The 13777-nt window shown below is 41.3% G+C and overlaps 1 protein-coding gene across 1 annotated transcript in view; it reads right to left on the bottom strand.

Moving 5' to 3' along the window:
* Positions 1–13777, bottom strand: part of macf1a (microtubule actin crosslinking factor 1a) — a 243493-nt gene that overhangs the window by 105851 nt on the left and 123865 nt on the right. Inside the window, 13 exon segments of the mRNA XM_034124538.1 lie at positions 82–116; positions 118–237; positions 2044–2055; positions 3126–3278; positions 5965–6090; positions 6401–6496; positions 7080–7184; positions 8314–8475; positions 9217–9294; positions 9402–9530; positions 10600–10888; positions 11716–11870; positions 13643–13736. Of these exon segments, the coding sequence (XP_033980429.1) occupies positions 82–116; positions 118–237; positions 2044–2055; positions 3126–3278; positions 5965–6090; positions 6401–6496; positions 7080–7184; positions 8314–8475; positions 9217–9294; positions 9402–9530; positions 10600–10888; positions 11716–11870; positions 13643–13736 (1554 nt within the window).

Below are 13777 nucleotides of genomic sequence, written 5' to 3' on the forward strand. Positions count from 1 at the left end.
AACCATCCGTAACTCATCCCCAACCTACTTCCACAACAACCCTTTGATGTGCTCCATGTTCTGCTTCGCGCTGTGTCTCACCTGCTGGCTGTGTCCATGGCCTCCTGGTTGGGGGGGTGGGACGGTGAAACACACCGAGGGGACCATGGCCTCGTTCCCCGTCGTACTGATCACCTTCCACTTGGTCCTCTGGGAGTTGTCCTCCAGCACACACTCCTCTCCCCGGGTGATTGTGATCTGAGAGGAGGAAGGGGTTCAGGATGGATAGAAACAGGAAAGAGAGAGGGATAGATAAAGGAAGAGGGAAAGAGGGATGGAGGTAATGGAATGACGGATGTTAGGAGTAAAGAGGAATAGATGGAGAGCATGAATTTGAAAGATTGTAAAATATTGATGGTTAGAAAGAATGATGACGGAGGTAAGACGACAAAATGGACGGAGGAGAGGTGAAATGAAAAAGAGGAGGAGAGAGAAGAGAAGTGAAAACATGTAAACCAAAAAGCTGGTAGCAACAAACTCATAATGCAACACAAAATGCAAACATTCATGGATTTCATGAAGTTAGCAGAAGCCCAAAAATGATATGGCAAAGAGACCTTTGACACGTGTGGAGCGAAAGCTTCTTTAAAACTCTTAAGTGAAAGCTTTTATTTTGAAATATTCTTCAAAGTGAGGTTTAATTATCCCTGGGCTGGGTTTCATGAAGTCACTAACAAGGGAGGACACATTACTGAAACCCAGCCCAGGGCACAAACACAGAGCTTGGGATTGGAATTGTAGTGTTCGTAGTGCAAGGCAAAGCAATTATTGTGGGCAGAGTTTAAGGGACACACAGGAAGGCTACTCCCACCCACCACCCTCTCTCACCCCTTCCCTGCACACACACAGCATTGATACATCAATAATGCAAAGCTAGGCACACACAGGAAATACATGGAATGTACATTTAAGCACAAAGCTGTGACTTGTTACCGTCTGACTGACGGAATGAGCCTCAAAAGGCACATTTTAATTCAGTTCAGCTCACTGATGCCACCTGCCCTTATCACTGATGACAGTCCTGTGGCTGGGTGTCAACTGATCAACTCTCACCTTTCATCTTTTGTATGAGAGTATGAGTATGTTCAAGAGGAGGGTAAGCAAGTAGAGGACACGCACAAAGATGAAACAATGTTTTTGTGTCTGCCTCCTATCTCTAAAGTCTAATTTCCTTTGTATTTTATATATTTTGATTCATTGCAATGCATTCAAATGCTCATATGATACTCTTTAACATGACAGAAACATTTTAAGTATGCCCAAACACATAGTTTATTAAATGCAGAAGGCCAAACAAGACATACTGCATTCTCTTTCAATCTGCTACGCAAGCTAGCATGCTTTTCTGGCAATTCTGAGCCACAATTCTGTGCACAAGCGCAGACAGATTGTGACGATTGTGGTCCAAATTGCAGACTTTTTCATTTGACTTTAAAGGACACGCTAAAGATTTCATGTGGATACAGAGCAAAGTAGTATGCATATTGTGTGTAATAGTACATACTCTTTGAGGCAGCTGCAGTACGCACTTAAGTAAAGAAGAAAAAGTGTTTAGGCACAATTTGGAATGCAGCCATTGTCTTTGGTTTTTGGCCCTATTTTTTTAACTTTTCCTGTTGCCACAATTCTGGTTTATAGCACCAATAAGACACAACAAGTGTGCAACACAAATTTCATCCATGTGGTTAATTTTGTGTCATTAGATATCTAAAATAACCACAATTCAACATATTAAACAAATGCAGTCTAGACTAGGCCCCATATTTATTTTCTAATTGTTGTTTGAAGGTAAAAAAAAAAAGATCCATGAATGACAGCTTCAAGGACACCTAAATATATAATATTCCTATACACCTAAAAGCAGGTGTCAAACTCACAGTGACCTCATGTCACATTACTGACAGCTCAACTTGACATCAGCTGATAAGAGAGGAGCATCAGGGCAGTGCGGTGTGTGAGCAGTGTTAATCGGAGGTGAGAGAGGGAGAATAGAGGCAGCTATACCTGAACGTTTGTCTGGTCAGCCCAGCCGACAGACGAGAGGATGAGGAAGGAGGAGGAGGAGGAGGAGGGAGTGAGGTAGGAAAGGTAAAACAAGGTACATGAGGGAATGGAGAGAGAGGAGGAGACACAGGAAAGTGAAGGAGAGAAAGATTACTTTGTGCACACTGCTTTTCTTTAGTAGAACTTTCAGCTCTGTTGCATCATCCATTTTAAGATCAGTGATGCAGGACCAAACCCCCCCCCCCCCCCCTCCTTCACCTGGATATAACACCTCACATACAGTATGCTCCAATTAACTAATTGACCCGGAGGACTCCAGCTATAAATAGCAGCATAAGGAGTGCAGCATGTCCATGTTTGCTGGGTGCTAGGTGCTGCTTTTCAAAGGAGTCCGCAAAGGGGATGAGACAGATTTATAATTCATCGCATTTTAGATTCCCTGAGGGCATCACAGCTGAGAGTGAGAGGCTGGTCTATGTGTGGTATGTAGAAAGAATCATTGCACAACTTCAGTTTTCTTCTCGTGTATCATCTTTTTAGCTTACATGTGGCGATTTTTGGCTTTTCACTAAGATTCAGTTGAACATTTATTGTGAAGACTCAATTCAATCTGGATTATAATCATTAAGCCCCTTTAGATTGCAAAGTGAGCACTGGTCTTTTTACTCGCCAGTTAAAATGGAGTGAAAACTATTTTCAAAAAAACATTGCTGTAGTCTTTTCATTAATATGGACCCCCTAGGCTGAGAACATAATATGTGTAGAAGTGCTCATTAATCTGACGACAAGGAAACAAGTAAATGTCACAGCATGAAGGAAGGAGCTCAAATAGAACAGTTATAAAGTGGATGTGGAAGGGGGCTCGGAGAGGAGGTGCAGGGTGGGTAATGCAGGTTAAAACAACAGAGTGGGTGGGGTAAATGGAGAGCTGCTTTTTATATACACAGTTTGTCTCAACACCTCCTGGAAGAAAAGGGAAATCAAGCTTCTACGATTTGTTTTGGGTTATCAGTATGACAAACGTACAGCAACCGAAACACACGCACATGTGGATGAGGTGTAATATCTGGAGGCTGCCATACCTCTATCTGCCTGTAGTCGCAGACGGCTCTGATGGGGGTCGTGGCCCCCAGGGTGCTCTCTGCGTTGCGGGGCCGGAGCTGCACCAGGGTCTTGGCGCGGCCCACCAGGCTGGCCACCGTGCTGCGGTACTCGATCAGCTGCTCCTTCTCCTCCTGCAGGACAGAGGACATCATCTGTCAATCACTTCCTGTAGTATTCAGTTACGATGGATCATTTGACCGATCCTTTTCAAAGGGTTGATAGTCCATCCATCATTTTGTGAGTAAGTTAGTAATCAATGGCAGTTTAATTCATCAGGCTGTGAGCCCCATTATCAATCACTGTAACTGGTTTAGCTTGATTTGATAGATAACCAATATAGTATAGTTAGATGTTGAAGTTGAAACTATATTCCCTGAACGGCTAACGGAAGCCATGAGAGGTTATCCTTTGTTTTAGGTCTGGTTTAAAGTGTTTTCTCTATTGTGTTTATGAAATAAAAACATGTGCAAAAAGAGTGTGTGTTTGTTGTTGTAACACTCCTGTTGGCCACAAGAGGCTTACATGCAGAAATACCCCATGTTCTATATAGGACTAAATCCATTTGTGTTGACCTGATGATGGCGCTTGATGAAAGGTTCATGGATAACCAACATTATTGCAATCCATTTGAAAAGGTATTCATTTTTGTACAAAATGTCATGAAACCCCAACGAATATTTCTCAAGGCATTTTACAAACAAAACAAAATAAGGAACCAAAAGAAAAGTATCATCAAAAATATTAAGATTCATCTTCTAAGGACCATGACAACATGGCATCTATTGCACGTCTGTCCGTCCTGGGAGAGGGATCCCTCCTCTGATGCTCTCCCTGAGGTTTCTCCCATTTCCCCTTTAAACTGTGGGTTTTTCTCTGGAAGTTTTTCCTTGTACGATGTGAGGGTCTAAGGACAGAGGGTGTCGTATTGTCATACTGATATTCTGTACAAACTTTGAAGTCCACTGAGACAAATGTAACATTTGTGATATTGGGCTATATAAATAAACATTGATTGATTGATTGATGTATAGAAATCAATCCGACATTGCTATACTCAACTAATTACTGTATATCTTCTAATAATTATTATGCATTTTTCAACACAATAACCTGCCAGTATTAAATCAAACACATTAAGCCAATCTTTTCTGTTAAAATATAGTGCATGGTCTCCAAATATTGTTAAGCATATTAGCGAGTTGCCCCTGAGAGGAGTGGACTTGCTGATTCAGAAGCTTGTGTTAGCTTGGGCGCTAACCATAAGAGATGTACAAGGTGTGCTCTTCTTCACCCTGACCCAGCAGAGAGGCATTAAGGATTCATTATAGAGAGACCAACAGAGAGACAGGTAGGGAGGTGTGGACAGAAAGAGAGGAATTGAGGGAGGCCTGTGTAAATAACTTATACATTAGATATACAAACTGAATGTATCACTTAGATGGCAGTTGCTGCAGTCAGCTCTACTGTGACAAGTCAAATGACAGGCTCAGAAGAAACAATTCATATAGAGATACATAACGGAAAGAATGTCAAATTCATTATCACCACAAGAACAAATTGACTAGCAGAGAAGCTTAAATTAAATGCTTATTATTACATTTGGATGGAATTTTGTTTCACCTCTCGTTGTTGACAGCAAGCGCTTATTAAATCGTATGTGAAGAAGTACTTTAATGTCATTAAACAAAAATAACAGGGTGCAAATAAAGGGTCCAATAAAAAGGGCAAACAGCATCACCTACATGTAAACCCTAATCTCTGCCTGAAAGGTATTGAACCAGCTGATTTAATATCCTCTCTGTTCCAGATATGATGAACGTCAAACAAAAGGTTCTGCTGTTTGTTTTCTGGTGTGATTCAGAAGCAGTGTTTAGGATTAGCTTCACCTTCACAGGGCGTAATGGAGCACAGGAAACTGATTAACACACAGATGTAAACACCATTAGATGGCATTTGGAAATAGACACATACTGCACCTAACAATGCTGGCTGCACACATGTCTGTGAAAAGAGCAGCTGCTTGTGACACACAAGCTCACTGCTCTGGCCTTGGAGCATTCTCCACACTAACTCTGCCATCTGCTTGAAGTCCAGTGTGTGTGTGTGTGCGTGTGCGTGTGTGTGTGTGTAAGGTGTGAAGGTGGCAGTCTCACAAATGTTCCACAGGGAGGTGACTCAGCGACTGCATTCTCTAACTCAGAGATAACTTCTCCCCATCATGTGGCTGCCTGAGGGCGAGCACGAGTCAGGAGGACAGCGGTGGGCCAACAGGACTTCTTTACTTTCATTTTTCATATACATGAATTTATAAAGTTTTAATACAGCCATATGACTCATGTTCAAGCCTCCATCCAGGATTATTTTGTATTTGTCATGTATAGGTTTGGGTTGTGCAGCATGGCTTCTAAACCTTCATTTACACAGTGAGCTTAACGCTAAACGAGGGGGGATGGACTACGGTATCCAAAATGCAAAGTACATTTTTTCTTCACTTGTCAGCTTTCGGCCATTGAGTATATACAGTCAAGTGCCTTGCTCGAGGGCAATGGCATTACTTAGAAAAGGTGTTCTGAGGGAGAATAATCAATGATCCAATATCATTGATAGAAACTAAGTAGGTCAGTATCAATACATCGTCATTAACGGTATTCAAATACGCCTTTATTTTTTAAATGTGTCACCTTTCCATCCAAGCACACTTCCTTTTTTGACATGTAAAAATGTCCTAAACATAAGAAATCTGGCATCCTAAAGTGAACAATGGGATGTCCATTTATTTATTCTTTCTAGTTAAAACAATAGATTGTTTATAGATACCATTGAGTCCTGCAGCAGGTCTTCCAGCTTGCTCAGTCTGCTGTTCTTGTCACAGGTGTACTGCCTCTTGATGGTTTCCTGCAGCTGGCGCAGGTACGACTCACAGTCCCGAGCATCACTCGTAAACTGACAAGAGACAGAACAATGTTAGAAGGATTTCCCCAGGAAGCTGCAGAGAACAGTATTTATTTAGTGAAATAGGAACCACAATGTAAAGACACAAATGAACAGACATGTAATTGTCTAAAAGAATGGTAAAGGGAGGACAAAGTCATGTGGATTTGGTGAAAGGAACTGTGAAATTGCAGGAGCAACATAACCATGCAGAATTTGCCGATCCACTTATATTTTGTAACTTAATAGTTCAGTTCCTACCCATTAGCCAAACTAATGATGACAAATAATGAGCCATAATAATGACATTTTGGAGGCTCACCTGGAAGTATGCTGTGTTGTCTTTGAGATGCGTCTCCACACACACACACAGCTGCTTCACCCACTGCCACTGAGTCTGCAGCGCTGCACTGTACGCCTGATCACATGCAGACAGAACAGCCAGTGTATTCATTACACATTATTAACAGGGATGTTTTCAGCACACATAATCACAGTTTTGTCTGTCCTGTATTCCCTTTATCTGTGCACTAATACGCTGTGTTGGAGAATACGCCATATCGATATATATTGCCCACTGCTCCTAGTACTAGGATGCAGAGGTCAAATTACACTGTGTGTGCTGTGTGCATGTATGTGTGACCATTACAGAGGGTTACATTCTCCAATTCTATTCTATACAAGCAGCAGCAAAACAGATCATTGGTATTCATTCAAGTATTTATATATCACATCATCGCTTCAATTCAGCTTTTCCATTGGAGTTGACAACATTCCCTACTGTTTTAACAAAAGGTTTACAAAAAGGTCACAATTTACATCCTGCCCTTTAGAATGGAATCTACATTTATAGACTATGCGACAAAAACAACATTTGGTGGACAGTTGAGTGAAAAGAGGAGCATTTTGTTCAGAAGCATGTTGGTGAGCTGTTCAAATGATCCACAGAGGCAGTCATCTCTAAAGGTCATGGGGTCTCTCTGAATAGAGTCACGGCTCACCTCCACACTCTGTTTGGCCGGGTGGTTCTCCTGACACAGACGGTTGGCGGTTTCCTGGAGCGACCGCATCACGTCTTGTTTTTCGTCCAGCTCTAACCTCATTTCCTGTAAACAGAGCAGGAAGAGACGGATGGTACAGTAGACCACAGGATCTGTATGGCTCCGGCATGATGTAAAGATACATGTAAACAGTACTGATACATGAATATATCTGTGGAATCGGCTTCCAGTTTGTGTTCGGGAGACATCCTCTCCATTTATGAGGCTTAAAAACGTTCCTCTCTGATAAAGCTGATATTTAGGTCTGGCTCAGGCTTACAACAAACCAGACCCTAGTTTTGCTGCGATAGGCTTAGACTGTCGAGGGACTTTCATCTCTTCTTCTCCTACTTCTCTTTTTATTAGGCATGAACTGATGGCGTCAGAGCAACAAAGAAAACACCTACCCGAAAGTCAGAGACAAACACAAAAAAAGTCATTCGAAAACAATTGAATTGAATCAATGGAAATGTAATGCTATCATCAAAACATGACGAGTAATCATGGGTAATGACAAACAAAGAGGATCAGACGCAACCACTGTCTGCTGGGAGGATTTTTAGGATTTTGTGCACATTCAAAGATGACTATATTACAACAAATCAACAAACATCGGATGACAAATCTGACATCCCTACTTTCATGTATGCAATCATGTCTCATACATGTGACTAACTCCGCATCAGGGGCCTCGTCCCCGGAGTTTGAGCGTCTCTCCCCTGGCAGGTTGCCAGTAGTAAAGGTTAATACGCCCACGTTATTTCTATTTGGAAGCACCTTGAAGATTGTTGACATCCTGCAGGATCCTTTTAAAAAAATATATATATACGTTCACAATATCATTTGTATCCTTTAGGTTGTCCAAGTTGTTGTTGAATTATCTATTTGACTCTATACACACGACATCTATTGAAACGTCTGTCAGTCCTAGGAAAGGGATCCAGCCTCTTTGCCTCAAGATCTCTCTCTTTTTTGTTTTTTTGGGGGATTTCTTGTCTTGCCTGCTGCGATGGTCAAAATGTGTCAATTGTGATATTAGGTTATATAAATACAATGATATGTAGGAATCATGGAGATACTTATGTTATGTAGTAACTGGGAAGGTAGTTTTATGGGTGTTTTTTATTCAAATAAAACACATCTAGTAGTTCATTTCGTGTATTCTGATTTGACAGAAAGCCCCCCCCCCACTCACGCTGTATAATTCCCTCTTGGCGTTCATGTTGCTGTTGTTGTCGCTCCAGTCGAAGGCGATCTCCTCCTCCTCCCTCTCGTTGAGCCAGATCAGCTCCTCAGTGCAGTGCGACACAAACGCATGCAGGCTCTCCAAGCTCCGCAGGCGCCATGACGAATGTTCCTATGGCAACCACACAAACAAGCATCATCATCATCATCATCATCATCATGCTGATCAGCAGTGCAGCAGAGAGACATTTAAAAATAAAAACGTCCTCTATTGCCTAGTGGGTGGGTTTGTACTGCTGGTTCACTAGATTTAGAATAAAGCACTGTGAAGACAATCTTTAAAAACAATTATATATTTTTTTAAAAGGTATAAAATGAGAATGAATAGGATCGTTAATTATGAGCTTTAATAACAAGCTTTAACCTTTTAGGGAGGCATTGTTCCCTAACATGTAATTTAAAAATATATATATTGGTACATGATATTGCTTGCAGTTGTAGAAATCACTGATACTCTACTTATATGAGGTCATAGTATCATAATCTGATCATTTACATGCATCTTTAAGCACAGAAACACAAAACTGAGTATAATGTCTCACATTAGAGACTGGAAATGAAACATTTAAGAAAAATGCATTTAAATCTATAAGTAAACTTCATAAGCAAGTGTGCTTTATTGTTCAACATTACACATGTAACGCCAAAAATATAGAAGGAACAAAGAAACCAAAACTGAGAAAGGGGGCATTTGGGGTAAGGGGCATAAAGAGAGCAGATGCATAACTGTTCTGCATATGAGTCCTGTCATGGTGTAATGGGATTAACAGGAGAAGGGGGAGAACTGGGAAACAAAGAAGTGTGTTACCACACAAAAAAGACTCAGATTCACAGCTCTTTGTCTGGGACTGACCAGTAGTTTGCAGTATTGGTGCTCTAGCTTGGCCAGGGTTTCAGAGTAACTGCTCTTGAAGTTTGGAGACACTTTAGCCTGCAGGAGAGAACGGTAAAGAACATCAGGAACCAAATGCCAGACAAAAGATCTCTGTGTCCATGCATAAGTGATGTGTATATATATGTGTGTGTGTGTGTGTGTACCTCATAGCTGCGTGCCTCCTGTAGGCTGCTCATTAGTTCTTCTACAGCAGTGTGTATGGTGTTGTGCTCTTGGAGGTTGTTTTCTACAGAGGGGAGGTCTGCGCCCCACTCAGCTCGCTCCAAAAGCTCCTGGAACACACAGGGACAAAGATCAAATACATATTTACATTTTTATTTAAAGGTCCCATGTCATGCTTTTCTGGTTATTACCCGTCCCCTTGTGTGTTATGAAGGTTTTTCTGCATGTAAAAGGTCTGCAGAGTCACAAACCCTCAAAGTACACCCTGTAGGGAGTAAAACTCTAACACAGAAAAGACCTGTCTATGCTGCCCCAGAACGCCTCGTTGGAGATTTCTCTTTTTCCATTGTTTTCTTCCTGGGTACAGTGACGTGCCCATACCCAAATGGACCAATCCGTGGAGCCGTTACGTTACGTCCGCGGAGCCGTTACGTTAAGTCCGTGGATTGGTCCAAATTGACCAATCCGCGGACTTCCTCACACACACACACTCAATCTTTTCTCAGCTGCAGCTCCGCCGATTTCTCCTCCCTGAGACGGCGGGACGCGGCGAGGCTGTGAGTCGGTGTGTGAGCACACACACAAACTCCCAGCCAGGCTGCGGGTGTGTGTTCGGGCTGGGTTTCGCTGTGTCTCGCTGTCTCGGCCACTGGGCTCATAGGGAGGGGGGGGGCAGGAGCTCCAACATTTATGTATTTTATCAACATTTTTCCCAATGTTTTGTTCCTCTTAAAAAGACGTTTTAAGTTACATTTATTTTTCAGACTTGCAATTATAAATAAATGTAGATTTGATTTATTAGGGTTAAAAATCATGATATTTATTCTCTTGGTTTAAAAAAAAAAAATGAAATTGTTAATGAAGTTAACACATTTAACCCCTAAAATGGGATTTGTTGTTTTACGGCTTTTTAAACAGTGCCTAAAATGTATTTCATTATATACAAATATTTTTAAAATAATTGTCTTAGCGTCTTTCAGTTCCTGACATGAGAGGATTTGCTGCATTTCTCTATTTTATATTATAAAATGAAAAAGTATTGTTGAAAAATCATACTGAGCATTTGTTTCACTATTTCTTAACAAACATATAGACTAAATTGAATAATCAAGAATAAAATCAGGTTAACATTGAGAAAACCACTCCTCGTGTCCCTAAACTGTTCTTGTATTGACGGACCTGCGTCTCCTCCACCCATCCCAGCAGCTCGTAGATGAACCTCAGGCTTCCTTCGTCCTCCGATGAAGACATGGCCACCAGCTGGGAGCGAGCAATGGGTCGCCGCAGGAGCGCGGCACCGACAGCCCCCACGGCCCCCAGCAGCGTCTGCCCCAGCGTCAGGCCCCCGTCTGAGGCCCTCTGCTGCTCGGCCCCCGTGGGGCCCAGGCTCTGGGTGAAGTTGCCCTTCCTGTAGAGGCTGGAGCACTGCAGTCTGAGGGAGACCAGCTCCTCCTGAAGGCAGGACGCTCTGAGGATGAGAGAATACAAAATATAGTTAGAGGAGGGGACACGGCTACATACTTTTTATGTACATTTCTCCACTGTGGGGCAAATAAAGCACTTCTGATTCTGATATCCAATATTCCTTTCTCTGAGATGATTATTTATTCATAAAGTCATTTAAAGCAGCAACTTCACTTAAAGTCTCCTATGAAAAGCCAGAAATGTGTTTAAATAAACAACCAGAATGTTGGTTTCCTGTAATGTTTTTTGGCTAAATGTTCTAGGAAATAGGGTCAAATAATAACATTTCAACTTTACTTGGAATTATATTGAATGAAAGGAAACTACACAGGAAAAAAAAGACTGCAGTCTAAAACTCACGAAGCCACAGAATGAGGTTTCTATTTCATCTTTCTCTTTCATATGTCATTTATATCAGAGCACATTCAAACAGTTAACAGCAGATGCTTATAGTTAAAATACCTCCATATCAATGTTGCAACAATATTGTAGTGTTATCTATTGCTGCTTTGAAAAAATATTAACACAATGAGATTTTTATAAATAATCATCATTCAAGTGGGTAAAGGTCATTAAAAACACAGTTATAGCCTCAAAACATATTCATATCCAAATTCACAGCTTTACTCTAGTCCCATATCCCAATATCAATATTACATAGATATATCTCCCAGCCCTAGATGGAACACACTAACTATGGCAGACGATAATAGGACTTAATGGCAAAACACAATTTGCATATCCTATTTCAAACTAATTGGCCAAAGGCCCACTTTGATTGTTGCACCCTTCAGTAATTCATTGTTTGAGTAGACGAACCACTGCACCCACCTGAACACCAGCTGCTCCACCTGGTAGTACTTCTCCTCCCTCAGGACTTTGAGCTCCTGGTTGAGTTGTCTGATGAGAGACTCGCAGTCCTGCAGGTAGCAGGCCAGCTCCCTCTCACACTGCACCCCCTCCCCACTCTCCACCCGCGACATGTCCTGCACACAGAGCACATGGTATGATTAGATAAGATGTACTTTATTTATCCCAATTTGAGTACTTTGTTTCTTCACAGCAACGAGTTAAAACAAGGCATTGCACATAATGGGAAAACATCTAAAGTAGAAAATAAACACAAAATATAAACATCCCTAAATAGAAAATAAAGTGATGTTGACAGTGAAAGATAAAATCAGTAGACTATCTGAAGTGGGATATTATTTACATTAATTGTTAAAGTGTGACGACATGTTGGTTCTTTTTTTTTTTTTTTTACATTTCAAGGTAACTTAAGCTTCTGCTGTGATGTTCTGCAGTTTATTGTTCCCGGCTTCTCCGGAGGGAGAAGTCCTCAGATATGTTTTGTTCGTATTAAGTATTAATACAAAAGCGTAGAAAAGTAGGGCTGTCGATTCAAATATTTAATCGCGATTAATCGCATGATGTCCATAGTTAATCGCGATTAATCGCACATTTTTTATCTGCTCTAAATTTTTAATACTCTTATCAACATAGGAGTGGACAAATATGCTTTATGCAAATGTTTGTTTATTATCATTGGAACAATGACACATATTCTCCTGAATATTCTCAACACAACAACCTGGAACCTCTCTCTCTCTCTCTCTTACACTCTCTCCCAACCCTGTGTACTTCTCTGCACTGAGCCAGTTGCTCAAACAGACAAGCCTGTTTACAGTTGTCGGCGAAATGCCGCTCCTCTGTCTTCATCTTCAGTCAAAGCATGAGACTGAAGTTCCCACCTAGGGTCAAAATAATGCGCTGTGATGTGCAGTCGACACGTTGGATGCGATCCGAATGATCCCCTCGTCCTCCACAATGTTAAGCTGTAGCCACCCATTTAGTTATCGCTGTTGTTGTCCAGGCGTCTCCCCGGCAAACTTTCAAGCGTGGTCTGCCGCAAGCGAGCGGCAGGAGCGGGGCTGTCAGCATCAGCTGTGTGCTTGGCTTGCGTTTTAAAACACCTTTTTTTGTATCTATATCTCTCGCTAGAATCTCCCACCATCCAACTACAACAACGTCAAGCCTTTGGGCTCTGAAACTACGGGGCGGGCCGAGGACAAATACACATGTGTTAATCGCACGTTAAAACAATTAGTGGCGTTAAAAATTGTTTGCGTTATTAACGCGTTAACTTGACAGCCCTAGTAGAAATACTTCGTTATAAGTAAAATTCCTGCATCCAAAATGTTACTTAGTAAGTTAAGTAATAGCATTATAGTGTACTTAAAGTACCAAAAGCAACATTACATTTTTATTTTCGAATAATATCTATTATATTACATTATAATCATTGATGTATTAATTTGTTAATCATGTTGCAGCAGGTAAGGTTGGAGCTAATTTGAAATAAATGTGTATCTATTTGATATTTTTCTTTACATACATATGTGAAGATTGTGAATTTCACATCATTATTGGACCAAAAGAATAAACATGATTTAGACAAAGAGTAAACACCTGGACCATTTCTAAGGGTAATCTCTCTCTCTAGGCAGCAACACACAGACAGGGGGGGGGGGGGAGAGAGAGACACTGTGTTTGCAGAAACCAGGGAAAGTGTTGAATAAATATTTATTGTTCCCAGAAGTGCACTTGCGTTTACAGCATGTACACATTAACACATCGTAAATGACCCTTCCAAATGACTTAACATTCACCTAATAAAAACCTGGCATGTGTGTACAGTATGTGAAAGGAAATTGAATTGAATATGATAAGAGACACGAGAGCTTGATTTAGTACTCACAGCCTGCAGTGTGTTTCTCGCGAGGGTGAGTTTCTCCTCACAGTCCAGAGCCATGTTCTGGATCTTATTGGCCCTCTGAAGCAGGTGCTCTAGCCTGAGAACACACACACACACACGTAGAGGTTAAGAGGCATG

This window comes from Trematomus bernacchii, unplaced genomic scaffold, assembly GCF_902827165.1.
Source record: "Trematomus bernacchii unplaced genomic scaffold, fTreBer1.1, whole genome shotgun sequence".
NCBI classification, from domain to species: Eukaryota; Metazoa; Chordata; class Actinopteri; order Perciformes; family Nototheniidae; genus Trematomus; species Trematomus bernacchii.